General features: G+C 38.5%; 3 protein-coding genes across 8 annotated transcripts; 2 read left to right on the plus strand and 1 right to left on the minus strand.

The window, feature by feature from the left end:
- The first annotated feature begins 566 nt into the window (after positions 1–566).
- syt18b (synaptotagmin XVIIIb) lies at positions 567–7,245 on the plus strand. 2 transcript variants are annotated; one of them, XM_017305502.1, is made up of 2 exons: positions 567–940; positions 3,672–7,245. In XM_017305502.1, exons 1-2 carry the CDS (start codon positions 877–879, stop codon positions 4,625–4,627), a joined length of 1,020 nt encoding a protein of 339 aa, XP_017160991.1. In that variant the 5' UTR covers positions 567–876; the 3' UTR covers positions 4,628–7,245. The 2 variants fall into 2 exon arrangements, with proteins under 2 accessions (XP_017160991.1, XP_008410177.1); XM_008411955.2 differs by lacking the exon at positions 567–940 and adding an exon at positions 1,918–2,675.
- Positions 7,246–7,350: 105 nt separating this feature from the next.
- LOC103466416 (spindle pole body component 110) lies at positions 7,351–17,467 on the minus strand. 4 transcript variants are annotated; one of them, XM_008411958.1, is made up of 19 exons: positions 17,366–17,467; positions 17,229–17,275; positions 16,606–16,876; positions 16,441–16,520; positions 15,790–15,919; positions 15,595–15,717; positions 14,773–14,892; positions 14,003–14,211; positions 13,646–13,910; positions 12,212–12,450; positions 12,061–12,118; positions 11,913–11,986; positions 11,758–11,842; positions 11,573–11,663; positions 11,367–11,458; positions 10,627–10,725; positions 9,810–9,932; positions 9,579–9,724; positions 7,351–7,860 (listed from the first exon to the last, which is right to left on the minus strand). In XM_008411958.1, the coding sequence occupies exons 1-19, from the start codon at positions 17,402–17,404 to the stop codon at positions 7,854–7,856; spliced, it is 2,298 nt and encodes a 765-aa protein (XP_008410180.1). In that variant the 5' UTR covers positions 17,405–17,467; the 3' UTR covers positions 7,351–7,853. The 4 variants fall into 4 exon arrangements, with proteins under 4 accessions (XP_008410180.1, XP_008410179.1, XP_008410181.1 ...); XM_008411957.1 differs by having other exon boundaries at positions 7,351–7,895; XM_008411959.1 differs by lacking the exon at positions 7,351–7,860 and having other exon boundaries at positions 9,453–9,724; positions 12,212–12,254; positions 12,411–12,450.
- A 2,106-nt stretch (positions 17,468–19,573) lies between these two features.
- On the plus strand, positions 19,574–26,077 carry edc3 (enhancer of mRNA decapping 3 homolog (S. cerevisiae)). 2 transcript variants are annotated; one of them, XM_008411953.2, is made up of 7 exons: positions 19,574–19,720; positions 19,956–20,122; positions 20,683–20,909; positions 20,992–21,330; positions 21,413–21,566; positions 23,484–23,701; positions 24,484–26,077. In XM_008411953.2, exons 2-7 carry the CDS (start codon positions 19,959–19,961, stop codon positions 24,816–24,818), a joined length of 1,437 nt encoding a protein of 478 aa, XP_008410175.1. In that variant the 5' UTR covers positions 19,574–19,720; positions 19,956–19,958; the 3' UTR covers positions 24,819–26,077. The 2 variants fall into 2 exon arrangements, with proteins under 2 accessions (XP_008410175.1, XP_008410176.1); XM_008411954.1 differs by lacking the exon at positions 19,574–19,720 and adding an exon at positions 19,721–19,812.
- Positions 26,078–26,597: the final 520 nt, after the last annotated feature.

Below are 26,597 nucleotides of genomic sequence, written 5' to 3' on the forward strand. Positions count from 1 at the left end.
TTGTAATTATTCAGGTTATCTTGACTGATACTTTATGCTTTTCATCAAGAATTTCAGGGAATACACAAGAAAATGTTTTCTCAGAAACTGTCAGAAGAAAGTGTGCAGAGTGGATGGATCTATTTACTGTTTTTTTATTTAATCATTTAGGTTTAGTTTTAAACTTTTATTTCCTGTTGGCTGTGAAAGTGCGACGTGTTTAAGCAGGGAACTATTTGTAATGCTGAAGTGGTGCAACGTTTACCTCAGTTGTCTTCCCATGTTAAGTTTCTCAGACTTCTGCTAATGTATTGCTGTGTTTGTACAAAAGCAGAGAATGTAAGAATGATGACCTCCTGTTTTGGACAGGCGAACACTGACACATTGCTACCTCATTCTACCCGAAATATGCAACATGTTCCTTTAGCTGCGAGCTAAAAATAATCTGGATGTGGACAATCAAGTAAACATATCTTTGTTGCCGCTGTGACTTTGGCCTCATTTACCTCTGTGCTGGTCCTGAGTTTCATTCTTTGTTTGGATGGGCAGCCATGAGAAATAAAACAGTGATTCGTGGTGTTGGAAAAACTCTGGAAAGCAGCTAGAGCTGGTTTATTTATTCTGTTAAATTCAATCTTAGCTACGTTGCAACCTGAAGTGACCCAATTCCGGGTCCTGCGATCTGTGTCTTATCTTTTCATGGCAGTTTGAACAACACAGATCGGATTTTTTTTTAATGCGATCCAGAATACTTGGGACATCCGATACGTATCTGATTTTTTTATGTGACCCGAATCTGAACGTCCAGGTCGCGTTCATCCGACCTGAACGTCATTGATACTCGACAGACATCACTATTCTGCGCCATGATACACGCAAGCGGGAAGAAAAACAACCATGGCGGACGATAATGAGGATTTAGTTGTCAATGTGCTGGCTCCGGTCGGACAACAACTTAAAAGTAAGCTATGCTCCACCGTTAGCATCAGTGCTTACTTCCGCAAACACTGAGCATGCTCTCTATGACGTTATTGCGCCCTCCACTGCGCATGCGGGACACTTTCTGGTAGGTTGCAGTTCACAGGAGAGATCACATACAAGCCACATATACATGAAAATGAACGACCACGCCAAAAAAATCCGGCTTGACATAACATCAGAATTGGCTCATTTCAGGCAGTAGTGTAGTTATAATGCAATATGGTTAAATTCAAGCTTGTCTCATCATTCAGAGCACTCTTACACTGCATTGGGGTTGAAATGATTAATCGTGATTAATTAATCATTGACATAGTCAACTAAGTTGGTGATTAATCGTTAGCCAGAGTATACAGACTCAAAAAAGGACAATTTTTTGGAAAAAAATAAATAAGCCAAAACCTATAAATACATTGTATATTTATGATAAAAACGCCTTCGTTTGTGAATATCTTGTAGTCAAAACTCCTCAGCCAAAAATTGTACTCAACAAGAAAGTAGTAGTACTATTTCAACATATTTTTACTCAACTAGAAGTAAAAAGTAGCCGTCCAAGAAATTACTCAAGAGTAATAAAGTATTTGATAATAAGTCTACTCAAGCACTGAGTAACTGATCAAATTATCAATCATTTAAGATAAAAAAAAAACATAATTAGATGGACCAAAATATAAAGCTAAGTGGAAATTTAGGCGTTTTAAAAATGAAAATGACAATTTATATTAGTAACAAAATCAGGCAAAATGAATGTTTCCAAAGCAGTTTCTTTTGATGTGAAACTTTAACAAAAACTGCAGGTGTGCGTCTGTGTCTGGTGAATTTTTGGATAAAACATGTTTGTTTTTCATTCAGTGGGCAGAAAATCCAGAAATTTTACTGAAGAGTAGAGATGCTTCATAATAAAACTACTCAAGTAAAAAGTACAGCATAGTAAAAATACTCCTCAAAGTAAACGTAACTAGTTACTACCCAACTCTAGTCACAAACTTAATTTTGACGAATGCCTGATTCCCATTCGTCTGGTTGTCATGGCAGCAGAAAGAGGGAGTATAAAGGAAGTGTTGGTGATGCTTTAGTCCTCCTGCGCTCCGCAGGCGGTGCTGCAGGAAGTTGGAGCTGTAGGGTGGGGGACGTGGGTGGGGGATGGAGGTTTATAGCTGCCCTGTAGTGACGACTCACTGACATCTGGAGCAGAACAGAGAGATGTAGCGGAGGTATTATGAGCTGGGAAATCCCCACCCACCGCAGACGAGTGATTCTCATCAAGTCGCTCCACAGATGAGAGCAGCGCTGTCCTGTGATGGAGACGGGGAACATGTGGAGGGTTTTATGGAAGCATTTTAGAAAAATGACTGAAGAGGAGGTGAAATAACCAGAATTTATTTTTCTTCATTTTAGTTTTCTATTGTTGTACCTTTGTTGGGTCAAACAATGGATTTAACTCATTCTCTAAAACTGACAGCTTTAAGAGTCATTTTAAATACTTAACAAAATGGGTTTTTTTAAAACATGATCTTTGGACTTTTACCTGTGGATGTTTTTAAAAAGGCTCTGACCTAAACGTTTCGGTGCCATGCCGTACCATGATGAAGAGTACCCAGGTCAGCCCCTGTGGCAGTCTGTGCTGCTTTTCTGCTGCAAGGGCATGATCGAAGGGATCATGGTGGTCCTCTTCTTCTGGCTCCTGGTGCAAGTCCTCTTCACCAAGCAACTAGAAGGTATGCTTTTAAAGTTTAAGGATGCAAATATTTATCTAAATTATATAAGGCTAAAAAAAACCCACCTGAATCTTGCTTTAAGATACATTTTTTGCAGTTTGTCAGAATTACTTCTGCTTTATTTTCTCCCAGAAGTGACAGCTGCGGGTCACATTTGTTTTGTTTTTTCATCTGGGTCGGACACTTTTGCAGAAACATTATCCGTTCTGGGAGTGCATTAGGCACCTGTTCAGCAAAGGATTATACACTAAATCTGGTTATCCTGGTTTTAATGTGGACCAGTCACAGATTCACAGATTCAGCTCTACCTGTTTGCTTGTGGCCAAAGTCAGGGAATCAACAAATTATTGTCTGGATGTGAAAAAAATTCAGCCTCAATATGCGTATGTGTTGGAAAAGAATTTCAAAGTTTATTAAAATATCCCTGCTGTCCTTTGGAGTCCTAATGTTCATCAAAGTGATAGAAGTGTATTTTTGGTCAGACATCCTGAAAGCCAACACTGCAAAAACACTAAATCTTACCAAGTATTTTTGGTTTCTTTTGTAGTGCAAATATGTTAGTACACTGAAAAGAAGACAAAAACTAAATTATAAGTAACATTTCAGCAGATAGGAGATAGGAGATAGGAGCTTGTTTTAAGTATAAAACTCCTTAATATTGGTGAAAAAGTGCTAGTTCCACTGGCAGATTACTTCACTTCAAACATGGAGAAACGTCTCGTTAAAAGTGAAATAATTTACCAGTGGAACAAGTAGTTTTTCATCAATATTGTGTAGTTAAATCAACTGTCTATATCTTGCTAGAAAGTTACTTTTAAGTTTTTGTCTCATTTCAAGTGTACTAAGAAATTGGCACTAGAAACTAGACCAAAAATACTTCTTATATTTTGTGTTTTTCCAGTGTAAAACTAAAACAGGATTTACTTTGATTTCACTTTGACCTGAAAGCTGGAACACCAAACCTTCTAACAAAGCTCGTCTTTCTTATTCCTGCAGTTCATCTTCAGGTTCTTCTTCTGGTTGGACTGATCGTGTTTTGTCTGTCTCTGCTTCTGGGATGTTTTATGTGCTGGAAAAAAAGTGACATCTGGACAACAATCCCTAAATCATTTACCTCAACTCAGACTTGTGCTGAAACTTCCACCTCAGCTCAGGAAATGCATCTCCAAAGAGAAGCTTCTGGACCCCGGCTGGTGTTGGACGGAGAAACGCCGGAATATCCGTCCACGTTTACCAGCCCGGCTCTTTCCGAGAGGGAACGTTCACCTCGTGTATTTTCTGACCGAACCCAACCCGACAGCGATGAAGATGAGCAGACTGCATCTCGTTTTTCCCTGCGTCGCTTCAGCTCCCCACTGCAAACAGCTCCACTTTACAAACCCATTCACCCGAGCCGAGCTTCCCTGCCGTCGCTACCCAAACTGGGAACGCTGACCAGAACATGCAAGGCCATGCAGAGGCGCTGCACGGTGGCTGGAGATTACAGAGCGTCCAGTGAACGCAGCAAACTAATCAGGATCAATAACTCACATTTAATTCCCCTGGCTCCGCTGAGCTACGGCTCCAGCGCTTCCCGCAACAAACCTTTCCTCCATTTCACTGCGGCCTTTTCTCCGGACCAACAAACACTGACAGTCACCGTGTTAAACCTCACTGGGGGACCTCAGAGACTGGAGGACGTGACTGTCCTCGGCAGTCTGCCACCTTTGCGCACCTGTCCGACTCGGAGCAGCTTCAGCCCCGAGTCCAACAGCCTGGTGCTGATTCTGAAGGTGAGCTCTCTGGACGAGCTCAAAACCTGTGAACTGCGACTAAATCTGATGGTTACTGAAGCCGTCGCTTTAGGAGGCGTGGTGGTGAGATGTGGAGAAAGAGACTGGAGATCAGAGAATCCGCTGCACTTTATGAAAGAACTCATTAATGTTGAAAATGTACCTGTGAGCGTGCTTTAACTTTGACGCACTGCAAAAACACAACATCTTACCAAGTATTTTTGGTTTAGTTCCTAGTGCAAATATTGAAATAAAACAAAACTAACTTATACGTTTAAAAAGGTTCTTATTATCACTTAAAATGTCTTGTTCCATTTGCAGATTATTTCACTTATAACAAGTTCCTTTTTTTTTTTTTTTTTTTTTTTTTTTTACAAAATATATATGAGTGTCCTAACAGTATGAAGCAGATAATCTGTGAAAAGAATCAAGCTCCTCCACCTTCTTCCAGAGCTACTTTTGCCATCTCAAGAGATGCACAGCTCCCGGTCAAAAATGACCAATCAGAGACAGGAGGAGGGTCTTGGCGCTGTCAATCATCTCGTGCTAATGGCGGAGAAACAACTTAATGTTCCAGGTAAACCATCTATCCGGTGCCATCGGTGGCTATGCTAACTAGTCTTAGCATTGTTAGTAGACGAGGGTGATTGACAGCGCTAAAGCCCTCCTCCTGGCTCTGATTGGCTGTTTCTGATGGAACAGTGTATTTCCAGATTACAGCAGGTCCATAAGGAGAAAGCAGAGTGCTCAATTCTTTTCAAAGGTTATTTTTTCATATTATGCTGTCACAACATAGTAGTACTTTTAACAAATGTGTAAAAAAAAAAAAAAAAATTTTTATAGAAGCTACACTGCTGCTTAGAGAAATGGACTTAAAACAAGCTATTACATGTTTCTCAAAAGCTACTTGGAAATATTTTTTTGTTTTATTTCAAATATATCAAAATATATTTGTACTATACTGATACTATATCCAGACCAAAATACCTAAGATTTTGTGTTTTTGCAGTGTTACATGGAATAGAGTTGCACTGATAAACAGTGTGATAACAATACAAATTGCTACAAATGTATATTGGTAGGAACAGATTGAACAGTTAGGAATTGCCACCATTGTACTGTCCTATGAATAATAAATGTAAATCTCCTTCAAAAGACTGTACATGTACAGAGACCAATGAAGACTCACTCACTTCAGCATGCAAAATGCTTGGAGTCGCCTCAACTGCTTGAACTAGTTTCTAGTAAATTCAGCTGGCATCTATGATGGACTGAGCAGTAAACGGACAGTCAGGTACAGATTGAAGTCTGAAAAAGTTGCTTTTTTTATTTAACCCAAAACACAAACTTGGGTAAATATAGAAAATGACAAAATTGAGCCCATAATAGAGGTCAAGTCACCGAACTCTACTCAAACTGACAAGAACACTAACTCAAACAAACAAACCTACCTAAATGAGACAAAGGGGAAACTTAAATACTGGCTGGCCGACCCACAAACACAACAAGGGGAGAACAGGCAAAAACCTAACTGAAGCAAAGATAAGGAAATCCCACTTACCCTCCCTCCTCCTGTCCCGGACCCGCTCTATTAGAACCACGTTCCCCAGTGCTGACAACCACGACATGATCAGACATCAGCACCAGCAGCTAAACCAGCATAGAGTTCCTTTATACAGAAAAAAAAGTGCACTTAGAAATATAAATCCTTTAACTGCATGTGGGAATAACTTACTTTTGATTTTTATGGGCAGAAGTAAAGTAATTCCCAATGTTTGTGTTTCATGTTCAGGGGATTAGGTAAAGTCTTGCAGAAGCTAAATGCAACAGGAGATCATCCCTTTCTGTAATGCCATTGTGGTTTAATCCTTCACCATTTTCAATCCCTAGGAAACTGTCCAGCCTAGAACAAAATCTGATCGAGATAATCTTTGTGAGGCTGCATAAGCAACATCTTTACTGCAGAGAAGTCCAGCCTCCATACAGAACAATTGGATTTTATAGACATTTGTGTTGTACAATATGGTGAAGTTTATATACATCCATCATGTGCATGAAAGAAAGACAAGACCTTAGTATACAGGTTTACGTTACTTTGATATTTTCTTTACATGGAGAAAATTATATAAAGACTCAAAATATGCACAAAACATCATCAATAAGTCATCAATAAGGTTCTGCTACGGGTTTGTTTGATCAATTTTCTTATTAGAAATGTTGGACTGAATTTAAATTGGTTGGTTTTCTGCCACAGTTAGCATGGTATTTAAATTTCCATTTCAGAACCTCAGTGATGGTTTTCCAGAACCATTTATGGTGAACATTTGGGATGATTGTCCAGGTTTCAACCATCTGAGCCGTTTTCTCACCGTCAAAGGAAGGGAAAATGGGTAAAAAGTTCAAGAATGATCTTGTTTCTTGTTGATATCTTTTTTCTTTATTTTACTCCTTTAACATTGAATGTGTGTAGGTCATGTGTTGATGTTCTTATAAGCCTCTTAGCTCAAACTACTCTAACATGCATGTTGATGTTTTATGGGCTTCCGGATATATAAAATGAAGTATCTATCTAATCTACTTGAAGAGAAAAAAACAAAACTCATATCTTTTGATGGCCAGGCCAGTTTACCATCAACAGGAATTGAAAGCTTTCTCCAAGCCTGACACCTGGAAGCATGACTAAAATTTGCAGGCAGCGCTACAACGTAATAGTTTAGATCAAAGCCTGTTGTAAGAATGACCCAGTCAAAGTTCAGACCTAAATCAATTTGGGAATTTGTGGCACGACTTGAAAATGTTCACAGATGTTCCCCATCGAACTCAGTTTGAGCTTTTTTGCACAGAGGAGCAGACAGAAAATGTGTCGCTGTGCTGGAAGTGAAACACTCATAAAGACTCCCAGCTGTAATTGGCTCCACGTATAATTTATTCATGACGGTTTAATGCAAATGAACACCAGACTTTTTAGATTTTGTGAAAATGTTTCTCTTCCACTGCATATTTATTCGACACTTTGAAAGTTTGGAGTTTCAACGCCACAAAGTGTGAATATTTTTGCAAGGCACAAACATCTACAGTCTGAACTGTAGAAAAACCTGTAAAATTAAACTGACTGAACATTTAAATAAAAGTCTTTAAAATGTATGTAAGTGAGAGAGTATTTGGGGAAGTGAGGAGCACAAAGCTGGGTGATGCTTTCAGAAATATAAATAAAAAATATACATTCAGTTTGATTATAGAGTTCAATGCTGCTTGTTTTTTCCACATACTGAAGATTTTCTAAGCTAGAGTTTTTCCTCTTCTTCATCTTCATCTGGATTGCAAACATCTACAGTCTGATCCAGAAATACTCCATCAGGTCGATGGTGTTCCTCCACCGCAGGTCACCTTTCCCCCACAGAGACGATCAATTTCTGCAGTTTGCAGTCAGAGCGGTGAGACTTTAACACTTTTTAAACAGAAAAAAACAGTTAATACTCAAATGTGATCAATGTCATAGAAAAGGACAATAAGTGAACAAAATAAGAAAAATATCAAACATTAGAAATTAAGATGAGAATCTTAAACAAAGGCTCCAGTTCCCAAACGATTTGTTAATTTTGCTGGACAATAATTATTGCGATAAACAATAATATTGAGACTATTTTCAAGTAATATATTGATAATGGCATAATGATGCAAATTCTCCTTCTCAAAAATCAATAAGCCTGTAGAGATCACGTCACACTGAAGCTGGAAGATATTTGAAATATAAAAAATAAAACACAACAGACAAAAATAAATAAACAGAAATAAAAACAACCGAAACTTTAAATAAAAAAGGATGATAATGTCTCTGTAAACTAATTTTGTCCTTCAAAAATATTAAGCACCAGAATGGAAATGATTGAGCTTATTTTAATATATCATGAGATTAATTGATTGCTTATTGCTACAGGATCAGTTGCAGCCAAAGCAGGAGTTAGGTTGTAACTGAGTGGATCATATTTTGTGATGTTTTATTTCTAATGAGTTGCAAATTACTGATCTGTTCTCATGATTTAACAGATGTGGCGATTCACACAAATGCAGCTTTTCTGTGTCTGGATGTTAAAGACTCTCAGCTGTATTTAAGCTAAACTAAAATATCTACTCAGTTGTTTCTGCCTTTCCTTCCCTAGCATAACAAAAGTTATTTGGAAGTATTTTTAAAACCACTTTAAGGTTTTTAGCTTTATAAACAAACTAACAGGTTTTCATAAGGCTGCTCACCCAGGGTGCCTTTCTTTTCGGGGCTTAACAAGCATATTGGGAATTTAAATAGGAGCAACAAAATTTATTTTAGCTGCACCCTCAACTGATTTTCTATCATATTTTAATTCCCAGTCAATTGAGATATAAACACTAAAAAAAAGATGGCCGCACATCCAAGTTTAGTGATAAACTAAAAGGCTATTTAATAGTTTTCAAAGGAATCTGTATTATTTTAATGTTTGTTACTTAGATTGGTGAAACCTGACATGGATAATTTTACACTTAAAGGAAATTCCGTATTGTGACGACACAGAAATGCCACTTTTGATACGTATTTTGGCTCAAAGTCTAAAATAAATTGGCAAAAAGGTGGAGGTTATGACAGGCTAAATTTGAACATAAATCCTCTACATTGATGTTTTGATTATATCTACATGAAAAAATGTTGAGAATGTGGACTTTTAGTTAAAATAAACTTCATCATTCTCATCATTCTGCACTCTTCTCAATCAGCCTAATATTACTACAATATGCAGGCAGGATTCATGCTGAGGTTGATTCCTCTCACATTTTGAATCAAATTTGCACCAGCTAAGTGGTTATTTAGCAAAACCAGAGGAGAAAAGAGTCTTTTATTTTTCAGATTGTTGCTAAAACATGGAGTTTAAGGAGTTGGGCATACAGACCTTCATCCCCTCCCCTCGTACTGGATGCAGTTTAATTAAAGTTGAAGCTGGGATTAGCTGTGTCTGCACATATGTGGACATATAGGTAATGAAATGGGACGCTCTCTTTATTGGATGAGATTATGTGATTACTCACACATTTCAGCAGACAGAAAACTATTGCGTATTTTTATGGTTGAGGGAAAGTTGGACTTGCATATATGTTTTTAAACCTGCAGTCTGAAGGTTTTGCCTCAGTGTGGGCTTCCTGTTTTACATCCCCTTCATCCACTCCTGACCAGTCACCGTCCTCCTCATCCTCCTCCAACACCGGCATTAAAGCCGAGCCAGGCTGCCAACTTCTCCTGTCTGCTGCAGCCTGAAAAAACAAGCAAACAAAAAACTGGATTTGTTTACATATCTCAGGCATCATAAGTTGGATTTCCTGTGTGTTTTCTTCTCACCCTAACAACCAGAGATGTGGGAGTCCAGTCCTGAGTTGAGGAGGATCCACTTTGAGCGACTGATTGTGCATCAGCTAATCTTCCTGCTGCCTTTCCTTCTCGCTCCTTAAACAAGCTCTTTAACTACAATCAATGAGATGTAGGAGTTAAAATTAATTATTTATTCATAAATGTATGACTTATTTGACATATAAAGCATCTTTATCTGGTGGTATTCCCTAAAAATCTAAATATATGATTGATCAATTAAAAATTGGCAGCTCATTTACTTTTAGGTGGCCAGATCCAGGTTGTGTGAACCATGAAAATCTAATTTTGTTGACAGGAAATATTAGCATTAAGTTGATCCAGTGGTTATACATTTCTATTGTATATATAAAAAAAAATCCAGCAAAGTTTTTGACTAGATTGTGAATTAAGTGTTGCTACTTGCCCCGCCCGTTACCTAGCAACCCAGTGGAATGCGACCCGTTACCTAGCAACCCAAAGTGTAAAAGTTGAGTTAAGGGGCGTGGCCAGCAGCCGCTTATTTAGATTTAAAGTGACAGGAGGCCCTAAAACAGCTCAAAGTAGGCAGAACTGACCAGACTAAAACGTCAATGTCTAAGAATGATTTTGTGCAAAAGATGTGATGAACATGTTTTGTTCATCACATAGTTCATCAGATAGTTAGTTGGGATAGTTGGGATATCGAATTATCCCAACATATTCAGTGAAGCATTTTAGGTCACCTTTACTTTAATTCCATCACTAGGAAAATGTTTCTTATGTCCAGATGTAAATTGGACAAACAGAAACAAAAATTGTCTCGGTCTACCTGCTCAGTGACCATTCTTCTCTGCTGCTCCACCTCTTGGTCAACATGGCAGATGGTTTTATTCTTCTTGTCTTCAATCCATAAAGTCTCATTTTTACCCTGCAGAAAAGATACTTTTCATTTACATATATTTTAGTACATAAAATATTTTGCGCACTGGAAGAGAAGAGTATGTTCTTGTAGACATTCCAGCCTTGTTAAGATTAGGAATACCTGTGATAAACTGATTAGCAACAAATCCCTCATCTATGGATCCAGGATTCTGGTGTTGTGGCGGACATAAACATAAAGTTAAGCCTGTTGCAATGAGCAATTGAGCAATTAATTGTATGATAAATTAATTTTAATTTCCATTCTGATAATTAAATTTTTTTTCAAGACCAGTTTTGTTAAGAGATGTCATAATCCATTTAATTTACAGCTTCAATTGTTTGTGGTTTTTTGTTTCCTTTTTATTTAGTGTTTTTTGGCTGTTGTGTTTTATTTTGGAAATTTAAAATGTCTGCCAGTTCTGGTGTGGAGTGTTCTGTACAAAATTAAAGTTTATTAGTCTTATTATTACGCCGTTGTTATTATTATATCAGTTGAAAATAGTATCAAAATGACAATGTTTTTGTTTCTGGGACAATTTATCATCCAGCAAAATTTCTTATTGTGACAGGCCTTTATAAAATCTGCAGAGCAGAGTGTTATTTTGTTTGTCAAAGAAAAAAAAACGTAATAATCAGTAAATTATTCACCCCACTGTGCGAAACCTTCTGCCTCAGGTTGGGATGTTTGTGGAGGGCTGGAGGATTCACCTGCTGCGTCTCATCCAACTTTTCCCTCCACTCTGAAATCACACACAAGGTTTTAGCTTTAAATCCCTGCTGGGGAAATCCCTCTATATTATTACTATTATTATTATTCTTTACTTGCACCTCCTTTTAAAAGTAAAAGCTCCTACCGTCTTGCTGCTCGTGCGTTGAGGCAGGATTTGACACATCCGCCTGAACTCCTCCACCATTTTGACAAACTTCAGGCGCCTTTTTCATGAGCTTTCACAACAAAGTGGAGATAGAAAAAAGACAGTCCAACCTTTTAGCTTGAAGTTAATTCATTGTGGTTTAAACCAGGAGAAGGTTTTGGTACCTTGAGTTCAAGAGCAGAAATCCTAATTTGAGCCTCAGCTCGCTCCATCTCTCTCAGCCGTTCCATAGTCCTCAAATCATGCTCTCTAGCACAGAAAAAACAGAAAACATCATTTTAGGAACATTTTTTGATTGTTTTTCTGACACTAGTCTCACCTCTCACTCACTTCCCTTTCTGTTTCTGAAAGTTTTTGCTTCAGCCTCTGAACCTCGCCGCTTTGCGCCCACAGCTGAGGATCATGTATGCTCAGGTTAACATTTTGAATTTCTCAACACTTTAACATTAAACGTGTGTTTGTGTTACCTGGGGAGATTTATTTCTGCTGCATGTGGAGTCTGGTGTTAAAGAGGATTCTGAAAGGCTGAAAAACAATGAAAGGTCAAATCACAGAGGTTATATTCTGAGTATTTTTTCAACCCTGCATTCTGTGGAAATCTGATTAAAATCCACTCACTCTGTCTGTGTGTCTTTGTGAAGAGTCTGCACCAAATCACTACCTGCAAACAGAAGCTCAGTGCGCTTTACTGCCCCCTTGTGTTCAAAGAATACAAACCTTTTTTGTCTTGGGTTTGTTAAAGTTGATGAAGATGGTTTAATTGCAGCCTCATTGAGAATATTTACTCTTATTATAAAACAACAAAATGCATCTTTACCTGTTTCCTGTTTGGGCCTCAGCAAAGACTCAGATTCTCTCTGGAAGATTAAAAGAAGATGACCTCATTATTTTTTACAATCATAGCCCCACTTCTAAACTTTTTGTTCTGGTCTGATCAGTGAAAATTTTCAAAAAGAAATTGGGGAACCAGCTCTGTTCTGTTCCCATTTCAGTAAGACTTTCACAGAAATCCTGTTACTATTCCTGCTGCAGTAACACAAGTTACACAGTTAAACACCTTTTTATTGATTTTTTAAAAGGGGATTATGATGCAAAATTCACTTTCCCCCATTTTTACACTCCCATTTGGGTCTCAGTTGCTTCTGAAAACAGCCCAAGTGTTTAAAAAAATCCACCCAGATGTTTTTTGACGTGTCTAGAAAATTAGCTAGAAGATTAAAAAAAAACACCGGATTACTACCTAGCAACCCCAGTCCAGCCTGTCACCTAGCAACCAGAGCAGTGCTCCAGCACATTTGGTCAGCTGGTTTTACTGCTGTTTGCACTGCAAGAACACAAAATCTTACCAAGTATTTTGGATTGTTTCTATTGCAAATCTTAGAAAACTTGAAATACGAAACAAACTTTTTGGGAAGATGTAGAATCTTTTTTTAAGCAAATAATTTCTTAATATTGATGAAAAAGTACTACTTCCATTGGCAGATAAATTAACTTGTAACAAGGGAAAAATGTCTTGTTACAAGTGAAATAATCTGCTGATGGAACAAGCACTTGTTTTTCAATATTAAGGAATTATTTACTTAAAACAAGACTCCATGTCTCGCTGAAAAGTTACTTTTAAGTTAAGTTAAGATATTTGCACTAGACACTGGACCAAAAATACTTGATAAGATTTTGTGTTTTTGCAGTGTATGCTGTTTTGTTGTTGAAATACCATCCAGAAGCCAATTGTTGCATTATTGTTGGTTGTGCTGGAGGCTCGACTAATGCTTTTCAAAAATATACAGTTGTATAATTCTGCATCTGTTTGCAGGCGTTTTCTCATTATTGACTGGATGCTACATGTGAAAGCATATTTTTAGTTTTGTGACCTGATAATTAAGGTCCTCCATGAAAATATTTCTAATGCGGAATGTGAAAACATACGACGTTTAGTTAGGAAACCTGACGGTTATGTTCACATCTGAGCACCTTGAAATAGGAAATGTCTTTAAACCATAAATTAAACATATCAAAGCACATGAAAGAGTTGTACATGTGTTGCTTCCTTACTGTATCAATGGTGCAGTTTCTCTTGAGTTCTTCTAACTCCTCTTGTGTGGACTGAAGATTCAAAGCAACATTTTGCCATTTTTGTGTCCAGTGTGAGGTCAGATCTTCTAGTTCTTTGATCTGCAGGCGTCTCATTTCATCCTTTTTTTGATACATTTTCTCATGCATTTGCAGCATTTTTTCCTTCTCTTTTAGCTTCTCTTCCAAACAGACACACTGATTCTGCAGTTTCTGAGTTTCCAGGTCCAAATCTTCTGTAGATGTCCTGTGAAATATATATTTTGGTTATAACTGTTAACTTGCGGAGTTAATATTTAACCTTCAGATACTGTTGAGCTCACCTGTTTACCATCTCACCTGCGCTGGTTGATGTTTCCCGTTGATCCATTTAATGCATCATATCCTCCTGGGTTTCGTTCAGTCAGGAGATTCTCCTTTTCTCTGATCTGATCTGTGATCTGTCTTAAGTTTATCATTCTCTCCTCGTTTAGCTCCTGCAGCTGATGCTGTGACTCAGCCAGATGTTTCTTCATCACTTCCAGTTCTTGTCTTGATTGTTCATCTACCTGCTCCGAAGACACAACACGAACAGTTGAGTTAAGAACTCAAATAAATTAACAAAACAACTAAAATCTCTCTGAGAACCTCAAAGTTCTCCTTTGGATTAGTGACGATGTTGTGGATCTCAAAGCCGTCTGGTTCTTTTGTGGTTCTGTTAAGCTGCTGCTCTGGGGGTTTTTTATCCTATACAAGAACAAAAGTTAAAGATGATTGTTAGAAATTTTGCACAAGGCAGTTGAATACATATGAACAACACACCTTTAAGATTTGAGAAAAGATATGCAGCTCCAGAAAAAATTAAGTGTCCACTGTGCTGTCAATCATGCTCTAGTATGCACAGCTAAATGTGCTAATGGTGGAGAAACAGGAAAACTGTTTAACCCCTGTCATGAGGTTGTGGTAAACAAGAGGTGATCTATGTTTTTCATTGATTATCTATCTTGTATGCTTTTATGTAAAAAACATATATTTTAAATAAATGTTACCTGCTGCAGGCTTGAGCATGTACATTTCAGATTCTGTCCATTCTCACAGTGAAATTGTGTAAAATAGCAACTTACACTGACCTGAAAAGAGATTTTGCTGTTTTCTTCTCCAAGATGGTTCTGCACCTCAGAGCGACCCGGTTTGACGTCACTGACTCTCTTTTCCATCTCCTCCATTTTATTAATCAGCATCTTCTGCGTCTGCATAGTCCAAAAAAAAAAAAAAAGACATAAAAAAATCTGGAATCAGATAAAAACTGATAGTAACAACGATACTCTATAGCAGGAGCATCAAATTCAATTTCTTTCTGGGCCAAATCAAGATCATCAATGCTCTTACAGGGCCAGAAAATATTGATAAAACCTGTTCACAAACTATTAAAATATCAAAGAATTCTTAAAATTAAATAATATTACTGAACATCTTTTTAGTCCCTCCAAGGTTTTGTGAATAAAAACCAAAGTGTTTCTGGTACTAATTTGGAAATATTTTAGCTTATTTACGACAGTAAATGTGACTTTTTATTATTGGACTATATTCTGACATCATTAAAGACTTAGGCAGCTATTTAGTACAAGAAACACAGTTTTTGACCTTTTCTTAGAGAAATCTGCAATAAAATCCCAATTATTAGCACAAAAAAGTGCGGGGATTTGTTGATTTTGCTTGAATTTCCATAATAATTCTCAAGAAACTGGAGGGACTGATCGACATAATTCAGCAGTAAACAGATAAAAACTGCATTGATTTGATTGAAAACATAATATTTAAGCACTCTTATTGTTTAGTGTAGAATCTAAAGGGCCACATAAAAAGCTATGGCGGGCCAGATTTGGCCCACGCGCCTTTAGTTTGACACATGTGCTATATATGATTGTTTTCAGGCTGTATTTGTTTGATACCTCAGCAGAAGTCTGGAGATCCTGGAGTGCTTTGTTTCGTTCTTCTTGGAGAATTGCTGCTCTCGCCTCAGCTTCTCTCAAAGCCTCCCTCAGCTTGTCCACCTCTGTCGGATCCTTCTTCTCCTGTATTCAAACCAGAATTTACATGCAGTAAAAAGCAGAAACAGACATTTTCAACATATGAAGGTCAGACACCTGTTTCTTTACGTCCCCTGGAGTCTTTGATTTCTTGTGTGAAGCTGCCAGACGAGACGTCAACTGATCCTCGCTTACATTCACCAGAGAAGACTTCACGTGCAGCAGCTCATTTTCCAGCTTTCGGACTCTTAAAAAGATTTTTTTTTATTAATTCTCGTCAAAGCTGCATTGTCTAACTTTAATTTTAAAAAAATGTTTTTCACATTTTGTTAAAACTCTCACTGATATGTTCCTACTCTTTGCATTTCTGCACAAATAAACAAAAACAACCAATCAGAGCCAGCAGGAGGGCCTTATTGCTGTCAATCATCCTCATGTAAAAGCTGCTCAGACCCTCTCTGCTATGCTGCATCGCCGTCCAGATAATGGAGTCTGTCATGAATGTTCAGGTGAGTTAGCATGCCCACCTAATAAAGAGTTTTACTGGAATGGTAAGTTGTTTTGTCCACCATTACATTCTTTCAGGGTTGATTGACAGCGTTAACACCCGCCTCCTGGCTCTGATTGGTTGTTCTGGACCAGAAGCAGTGCAAACATTAATAGTAGCTCAGGGAGGACATTTATTTTTCACGGATTGTCAGAATTTTTTACAGAATATGTAAAAAACAGATTTTTGTAGAACACACGGCAGGTTTAATTTTTATTTACTTTTCTTGGAGATCTCGACACTGTTGACTCCGCTCAAACAATTCATCCTGACTGAAAGCATCCATCGTTTTAGACAGCAGCTGTGTGACACAGGAGTACATGTTAATATTTACTAAGTCATGCAAGTAAAAAGAAATAATTGAAATGTATTAACTTGTATTGCACCTTCTGTTTCATGTCGAACCTCTGAGCCACTGTTTTGTTGTGGCCCAGAGTAACTTCTCTGGTCCTCAGCCGGTCCAGCTTAGTGTTCAGCCGCTCATGAGCGTCATGGAGCCACGGCAAAACTTCTCCTTGTCTGAAGCTCCTTTCACCTCGACCAGTCCACATTTCTGCTCCAAATGGTGAGAGGGACCTTGTAGGACTCTCAGGCTCCAGATGGTACATCGACCGCCACCTCCTTAGACCCGGATCGCTCCGTCTGAAGGCACCGGCACTGCAACATGAGCAGAAACACAAAACTCATCCAAAGTTTCCCAACTTACTTAAGAATCACCGCTGTACTGCAAAAACACTAAATCTAGTGCAAATATCTTACTACACTTGAAATGAGACTAAACTAACTTAGCAAGATGTAGGAGCTTCTTTTAAGTCAGTAATGCCTTAATATTGATGAAAAACACTAGATCCATTGGTAAATTATTTCTCTTACAACATGAGAAAAATGACATGATACAAGTGAAATAATCTTTTTATAAAGGTTCCATTGTTAGACTGTAAAAAAATAACCAGGTGTGCATGAGGAGGCTGCAGTTATCACTTTAAAACCATAAGAACGGCCCAGTTACCTGGAGCTGGCTCTTGATGTAAACCCTGACCCACACCATGAGGAAGACTAAAAAGAAAGAAGAACACTTTTTTTTAATATATATATATTTCTTTTCTCTTTTTTGTGAAATGAAGAACATTTACATTTAGGCCTTACCTGGGCTGTAAAGTCAGATCTGGAGTTCCACATGTCCATGAGTAAAAAGTAAACTAATGTTTAAAATATGGACGAAATGTCCTGCAGCGTCCCCCGAGGTTTAAGTTGTCAGTCAGAAATGGCTCAGCAGTCTGCCTAGAGGACAAACTTTCACACAAAGCTGTTATCTGGAGGTGGGCATCTATTACTGGAACATGTCTGCTGATATTTCCACTGTTTACATGACAGGAAACACATCGTCACGGCTACTGGACTCATCCACAAACCCTTCTGTCATGACACGTTTTTAATCATACATATTATTACACATGTCATCCAAAAAGCTGATTTCTGAAAAATGTAACAGTCCTAGCTAAAAGAACAATTTCTCTAATGTAGGGTTGTCTAAAGTGCGGCTCTGGGGCCATTTGTTACCTGGGGCTAATTTTTTGAGGCCCACAACTGCAATTCAAAAGTAACACAAATTTTTTACAATGGAAACTGTTAATTACAACATAAAATCAGATTTGTCTTTTTGTGACCAATCTTTTACGATAAGTAGAATCATGTTTATTCATCCATCCATCCATCCATCCATCCATCCATCCATCCATCCATCCATCCATCCATCCATCCATCCATCCATCCATCCATCCATCCATCCATCCATCCATTTTCTTGCACGCTTGTCCCGTGGTGGGGTCGGGAGGGTTGCTGGTAGAATCATGTTTATTCTGACTTTCATTTCGCTCCACACAAATCCGCTTTTTGTTTTTTATTTGTATTTTTTATTAAACTTAGCCAATATATATGGCAATCTTTTTTGAAAGAAAGTGACCCAAATCTTACTCTTATTGCTGAAAACAAATTTGTTTAATTGAGTGCAAAAGAAACTGAAAACTAGATGCTTTACTTCTAATATAGCAAACGTGCAACATCTCTTCTAAGGTTTGGATCTACAATGAATAACATCCATTTTGGATAAAATAAAATTGGATTACTTTATTTGCTTTATTTTATTTTATTTCTTTTTGGCCCTTTTTGTGATGTGGGTCTCTTTTTGTGATCACAAAATGTTTGGACATCCTGCTCTAATGGGATCTTACTTCAGAAATCCTCTCCTGCTCACTATCAGAGCCAACCTGCTTCGTTTGTTTTTGAGATTGTCTGTAAAGCAGGGAGTATCCATGATGACCTCAGTTCATAAAAAGCAGCTGGATGACAGAGTGATGCTCCCCACTCCCTAGATATTCTCCTCATGATCTCATTTAACCTCAGTCAGTTGTTTACTGACATTTCTAAAACACCAACCTCAGCTTTCTTCTTATTAAATATTCTCTACAGTAAATTTAGCACAACAAGAAGGAAAACTGTCTCTTGCTCTTTTGTTTTTTTAAGACTTTATTCTTTAGTGTTAAGGTTTGTGATAAATTGTTTCTAAGGATGCAGATTTTCTTCAGCTTAGTGTGAAATGTTGCATCCTGGTGACTAAATCCAAAGTTGTTTCTTGGATAAGTAAGTGAGGCCAGAATACAGAAGTACTGCTCTTTTATTAGAACATATGATACATTGAGCCAATTTGTATTTGACAAATACTTTATAATATAGCATATAAAAAAATCCCACAAACAAGCCAAAAACAAAACAAACAAAATAAAACAAGCAGACCACTCTCTCAGACATAAGATCATATTCAGTGAATTAGGGAATGCATTTGAGGCTTTGACTTTGATTGAAAGTATTTTTATGGGGAAAATAACAATCATCTTTACACATAATTTAAACATTATTGTATTTAAACCCACAGTTATGTATTAAAAAAGTTTTTATTGGTCTGTTCTTATTGGTCGTAATTCGTCTATGTACGGAAGAGGATTAGGGCCACTGGAAAAAAAAAAAAAAGTCAGCATTTTTTTTTTTTCAGTAGCTCAGAAAAAAAAATTTCTCCGAATTCAGAGGGAAAAAAGTAAAAAAAAAAAAAAAAATTGTGGCCCCAAAAATTTTTTTTTCTAAATTCAGATGGGGAAAATATATCGAAATGTAAATAAACCGGCCTTGATAATCTATGTATAATCAGTTTAGTCAATTATTGCTCGAACGCATCCATGTAGATCAACGTACATATTACAGAATAAAGAAATTAATAGACAAAATAACCTGCTCGAAGTGATTTTGTCACGAAAAAAAAAAAAAAAAAAAAGAGTTCTCGCGTGTTTTATTTTGAAAAGTGAGGTTTCCCGGAAACAGGAAGCTAGTGTCAGTAGCCGTTTAAAAGCTAAGAGGCTAATATCAAAGAGCTATCTTCTTAGCCGTTGTTTGAAAATTGCATTGCCTTGAGCTGTCCAAAGGAGTCCTCGTCGATTTAACGTTGAAAAAGTATAAAACTTTGTCTTTATTTAAAGCGTTTTACAACTGAAATGAGTTTGAGATAGCAACTTAGCTTGATACAAGGCCGAAGCTATTGCTAAGTACGTTTTGAAACGTTAGCTCCAAACTGTGAATATTTCGCTGTACTGCCTGAATGTTAACTTGTTCGGACTTATGAGTCGGTGGTCATTGGTGTGACTTTTTTAGCTGTTCGTGTTCATTTAAAATAGGATATTTATTGCAGATAATGGCCTCAGACTGGTTGGGTAGTTTGGTGTCTCTCAACTGTGGACCAACGCTGGGAGTTTATCAAGGAGAAGTATCATCTGTGGACCAGTCCAGCCAAACCATCTCCTTACGACAACCTTTCCACAATGGGGTCAAATGTCCCGTTCCTGAGGTCACATTCAGGTAAATCTCGACTTAAATGTCCTTTTCCCACAGCTTGGGTCTGTTTTATGGGTCTCGCTTCATTAAAAACCCATACTGGGACGCTATTTAAATAGAAGTGGTGTTTTGAACCAAATTGTTGTTTTGCTGCTAACCTGTTTTTATATTTATATTTTATATTTGGCATTTTTATTTTAAATAATGTGCTACAAACTCAAAAATTTGGATTCCAGAAGTGAGCAGGCCTCTCACGACAATAAACTTTGCTGGACGGTAAATTTTAAATATACAAAAGAAAACACAACAATCAAAAACAACAAATGAAAAGGAAATAAAAACCACAAATAACTGAAACCATAAATAATATGGATTATAAAGTCTCTGTAAACAAAATTAGCCTTCAAAGATATTAGTCATCAGAATGGAAATGATCAAGTTAACTTTTATTTATCATGCAATTAATTGCAACAATCTCAGAAGTGGAAAAACAACCCTATTGTGTTTCTATAAGTGGTAAAATCTGATCCATTTTGTTACTAAAGATCTCTCTTGTTTTTTTTTGTTTGTTTTTTTTCTTCCAGTGCCATTGATATACAGGAACTAAAGATTTTGGACATCAGAAGCTTTAATGCCAGGGCAGCTTCCAGTGCGGCTGTGAAGGGAAGCACTGTCCCAGTTGCCGTTCCAAAGGGGGATCCCAGATCTGTGGAGAAGCTGAACTCTCCACAGCAGTGCTCTAAAAGTTATGGAGAACGTCACCTGGACGCACTGGGTCAACCTAAAGGCTTTCGTCGAAGACATAACTCCTGTAGGTGTGATTCATTTGGCTGCAGGTAAAACTTTCCTATGAATATTGAGACGCTAATAGCTGCTCCCCCCGATACTGTCAGGGTCGTCCACCAGTCGAGGGGCAAACCAAGCAACGCCGAAAAAGAACGGAGTGAAAAACGGGCAGATGAAAAACAGAGACGACGAGTGCTTCGGCGACGGCATGGATGACGGGCTGGATACGGATTTTGACTTTGAAGGAAACCTGGCACTGTTCGACAAAGCTGCAGTTTTCTCAGAGATTGACACGACGGAGCGACGTAACGGCGCGAGGTCACGTGGCACGCCTCAGGATCAGACGCCCACACGGTACCGCCACGACGAGAACATCCTGGAGGGCAAACCGATTGTTTATAGACAGATTACTGTACCACAGTCTGGGCACAAAGAGTACTGCACTGGTGCGTGTTTCACATTGCAGCCACTGAATTACAGTGTCCAGTAGAGTCGTTTAAACCTGCTTCTTTTCTTTACGTCATACAGACTCTGGACTCGTCGTTCCGAGTATTTCCTATGAGCTCCACAAGCGTCTGTTGTCCGCTGCCGAGCGCTACGGCCTGACGCTGGAGCGGAGACTGGAGATGACTGGAGTGTGTGCCAGCCAGATGACACTCACGTTGTTAGGAGGGCCCAACAGGTACGAATATTGAATTAGACGAAGCATTTAGTTACAAGTTCAACCTCAATTCTGAATTACGAAGAATTAAACTGAAGGTATGTGGGGAAAAGATATGTTTTGGGTTAGTCGGGGCTTTTTTTTGTTTTGTTGAACAGCCACATTTTTTTCCCCTTTTCATGTTCTTACAGTCTTGGGAAAAATCTGAACTTTGCTTTTAGCAATTTTTAGTTCTGGATAAAAGTTTAGGTTTTCAAACTTCATTCTTTATTCTCGTATACTAGGGGTTGCACCAATTAGTCGACTAATCGATTCTTTTCTCTGCAATGACTTTTTTCTGGGCCAGTTGACTAGTCGCAATCAGATGACAAAACAGATTTTTCAAAGGAAAAAAGGTGGAATAGGTGAGTTCGTCAGAAAGCTCAAATTGAATAAAAATGTAAATAATTTAACAAAGACAAACTGTAAATTACAGCATAGGCTCCCGCAATAGGGGCGTTGAGCGGCGCCCCGCATACAGAGACTTTAGCCCGCGGTAGTCAGGAGTCCGACTCCCGTCCTCCATTCGCTGGGCCCATCAGGCCTCTCTCCGCTCTCTCTGCCCCCGTACAGTCAGATTGCTGTCAAATAAACTAGTGCCGAAAAAATCCTTAAAAAAAAAAAGACTACAGGAGTAATGTGCGACAACGCGTCATGATGTCAGGCTTTTTTTATCCCCCCAACTGATCGGTGTCATCCTGCGTATTGGAAGTTTTTAACCTGGCAGCTTTACGCTCTTATAAAAATATGGTTTGACTACATCTGGAATCTAAGTCCAAGCTTCACCCTGAGGGTCTGATAGAGGCGATCTCTGCCGCCGTCTGCATGTCGGTTCAGAGAGCCGCTGCTGAGTCAGCAGAGCTTCCTGCTGCGCTTCGGGCGGAGGAGAAGCAGGAAGCTTCGCTGAATTCAACTGTAACCAAACGGGAATCCGTTTATAATAAGTTTGGTTTGTGATGTTCCAAAAGCGTCATTGTGGTCGGTGTGATAATTTGGCTCCTATACGAGTAACTATGCAGAGATTATCGGCATCAGCTGGTGTTTGGAAAAAAACTAAAAAGTCAGACCCAACTTTGTGCAACAAACTTTTCTCCGCTGCTCACAAAGAATGATCTGTTTATTGCTCTTTTAATTCTCCATAATAGACCTAGTAAAAGCAAGAGAAGGGGAGGGGGCATCAATATTTGCCGTGAAAATAGCTGATAAAGCCTCCCAAGTAGTTGTGAAGGTTTTTTGCGCTTGCGTCACTATGACGTCATCGCGACTAGTCGACATCGACTCGACTATTATCATGATGTAGTCGACCTTAAAAAATATGTAGTCGTTCAACCCCTATTGTATACACAATATCTAAAATCTGGATTTCTAAACAACAAAGCAGTTGATCTCACATGTCAAGTTGATTCTTTCGTAAAACTTTGATTTACTACTTGAGAGAAATGATCAAAGAATAAATAAAAAGAGGAGTTTCAGTGCTTTCTTTTGATTTAAATCTTTCAAGTCTTCAGCTGTTTGTGGTTTTAAAACTTGCTCTGGTTTAGGCATGGAACAAAGCACCAACACTCTTTAACTTTTCCAAACAGAATAAATGTGTAAAATGTATAAACAGAATGTTTAGTGTAGAATAATTCAGTCTAGATTTGACAAATCTGCTATAAATTTCACAGCAGAGTTGGTGGAATTATTTGCCAATAAAGATGTAATCTAGTGATCTTTATCTGTCGTCTGAATCAGATGTCAATAACGCTGTCATGATTAATGGATAAAACTCAACTAGTTAAATTGTTTTTCACTCAAATGTCTGGAAAATCTTTGGAATCTGGAACTTTGGACATTAGTAATTATAGGAAGTTAAAAAATCTGATTAATTTCCTTTTATAAATTGTTGACGTGTTTCAGATTTACACCCAAAAACCTCCATCAGCGGCCAACGGTGGCGCTGCTGTGTGGGCCTCATGTTCAGGGAGCGCAGGGCATCAGCTGCGGCCGCCACCTGGCCAACCACGAGGTGGAGGTCATTCTGTTTCTGCCCAACTTCGTCAAGATGCTCGACGCCGTGACAAGCGAGCTGACGCTTTTCAACAAGACCGGCGGCAAACAGGTGTCCGGCATCAAAGGTGAGCCTGGCTGGTGGTGCAGAGTGGTCACAATTTTAATGTTTTATTATGAAATGCGACTGACATGTTTGTTCATATCAATAATTAAATGAGCCATCAAACTTCTGTGTAAGTGATTTACAACCCCGAAGTGATTATTGACTTATAATCTGCCACACATTGGAAAAATGTCTTGGTATAAGTTAAATAATCTGCCAGTGGAACTGGCACTTCTTCATTAATATTCAGGGAATTACTGACTTAAAAACATCCTACTTCTTGCTGATAAGTTACTTGTAAGTTAGTTTTGTCTCATTTCAAATTTAAGATATTTGCAGTAGAAACTAGACAGAAAAACTTGGTAAGATTTTTAGTTTTTTGCAGTGTAAAAGTCAGATAAAATACGACATGACCGTTTATAGTGGAGACGATTTGAAAACAATCTGATTTAGCACCATGTTTTGTTTACAGAGAATTTATGATTCATTTTATTTGTTGTTTTCGTTTTATTTATTTTGGATATTTAAAAATGTTTTCCAGTTCCAAATTTAAAGTTAATTGATGGTTAAGAATGTGTTCTTGCATCATTTTGCCATTTCTGTTATTTTACTTAAAAATGACTTCAAAATTACAATATTATTGTTTATTGCGATAACTTCTGGGACAATTTTAATTAAAATTTATCCTCCTAACGGGCCCACATGTGGTCAAAAAAATTTCTCATTTTCCTGCTGTGTGAATTTTTTATTTTCTTTAATGAAATAATCATCGGTGGGTCACGCTTGCTGTTTTTCTCCCTTTAGATCTCCCAGACACCCCCGTAGATCTAATCATAAACTGTCTGGACTGCCACGAGAACACATTCCTGATGGACCAGCCTTGGTACCGGGCGGCTGCGGACTGGGCCAACCAGAACAGAGCGCCGGTGCTCAGCCTGGACCCCCCTGTAAGCGGGCAGGGCCACGCAGTCGAGGCCAAGTGGTCGCTGTCGCTCTGCCTGCCCCTTCCTCTGGCCGAAGGCGCCGGCAGAGTTTACCTGTGCGACATCGGTGTTCCTCGGCAGGTGTTCCAGGAAGTGGGAATCAAGTACCACTCTCCGTTCGGTTGTAAATTCGTCATCCCTCTGCACTCCGCTTAACGAGACTGATTGATTAAACCGCTCACCTTCCTTGACCATTTAGGTTTTGGCGCCTTATATTCCAGGAGTTTCATCTCTAAGTCGTCGTCTGAACTGTTTCCTCACGCTGAAGGACCACTGTTGCATACTTCGTTTGTTTTTTTGTTTTTTTTACAGACGTGGAAGCTTTCGAGTCTTTATTGGTCATCTTGGTGATTAAGCTATGGGATTGTAACGCAGTTTAAAAAAGGACAGTCTCTTAACGTTGAACGGTTTGGTGTAAATCCACCGTATAATACACTTAATTTTCACTGCGGAAACTCGGCTGGCTCCAAAGCTTTGACTTTCGGTGCGCAGTTTGTGTTTCCAGGTTTACATGACGTTAATCTGCAGCAGGCAGGCAGGGAGTCTCTGCAGGAAGCCTCCTTTGTCTGTCGATGTGCTGCTTTATATTCTTTCCTTTTCTTACCTTTTTGACGGCACAGATAGAAAACGCACTGAATGCTTTTGAGCCATGAAAGCAGGGAGTTTGTAGACGTAACCTCAGTAGCGTTTTCAGCAGATTAGCTAAGAGAGCAGAATTCAGTTAAAGTTACTGTTTTATACCCCACTCTGCATGCACCAGTATTAGAATCGGGTTCTCGGTTTATAAAAATCTAACTTGTCACATTCGTAGCTGAAATACGAGCCGAGGTGATTTTGTATTTTTGTACTCATTCCTGTGAATGGGCCAGTTGATTAACAGTCGCTGGATTTAGGTTCTGGTAAAGTGGAGCAGCACAAAAAAAAAAAACCTGCTGATCATGTGGGGAGAAATACTTTGTCAGCCCATGTTTTGAAAGGAGATTATAACGGCGTGTTTGGAAGTTTCTGCAGAAAATAAGGTCCAGAAAGAGCAGGCTTAAAACGCAACAGAGTGAATGTTTCTGATCCATAGAAGAAAATGTCTGACACCTGCAACATTTAGCATTTTTATTTGGTTACGATTCGATTATTTCTGCTCTGAGCTGTGATGACCTGCACAGAGTAGCTTTTGTGAACCAAGTCCCCCCAAAAAATTAATAAAAAAATTGGTAAATGATATATACCAGAAAATATTAGAAAAAACACCATGAAACTGTGAACAAGAGCTGCTGCTGTTGCGCCATCTTCTGAGGGTGACGCATCTTTCCATGTACGCTTGACAATGAAAACTGATTCTTTCTTTTTTTTTTAATTTATGCATCATTTTCATTTGTAATGAGTCCAAAAATAAAGTTACTACCTTGTTGTTAGCATCATTTAACGCTCTCACTATCAGGTTCTTTGACATCTGGGTAAAGTTAAGATTACTAAATCTTAGTACTTCTTTTGTTTTTGTTCTTGTTTAAAGGTCAAATTTCCAACATCTAGCCAGCAGCTTCCACTGGATTGATGTGCATGTTCGATGATGGCTACAGCCATGCACAATAGTTCTCTTTTTTCTCCAACATTCCTCTTGCCTGATGTGTAATTATTTCACATCTGTTGAGACAAGCCTGGCTTGGAAGGAGAAGCCAGCGCTGCTGAATGTGGACGTTCGTTTACTGACCAGCAGGAGGCGATAAAAGCAAACATTTCCACGCTTCCTCTTTTGAAACCCCGCAGCTTTTGGGTGATTATCACAGATGGGCTTTCTTTGGGGGTTTTTTTCCACAGAGAAATGGGAAGTGAGTTTTTATTTTTGTCTGTTCAGAAGAACCGCGTTAAAAAATGGCAGCGGCGGCTGATTTGCGCTGGGTCTGCACAGGAGGCAGTTGTGAAATGAAAACTTCATCGTCA

Source organism: Poecilia reticulata, linkage group LG6 (assembly GCF_000633615.1).
Source record: "Poecilia reticulata strain Guanapo linkage group LG6, Guppy_female_1.0+MT, whole genome shotgun sequence".
NCBI lineage: Eukaryota > Metazoa > Chordata > Actinopteri > Cyprinodontiformes > Poeciliidae > Poecilia > Poecilia reticulata.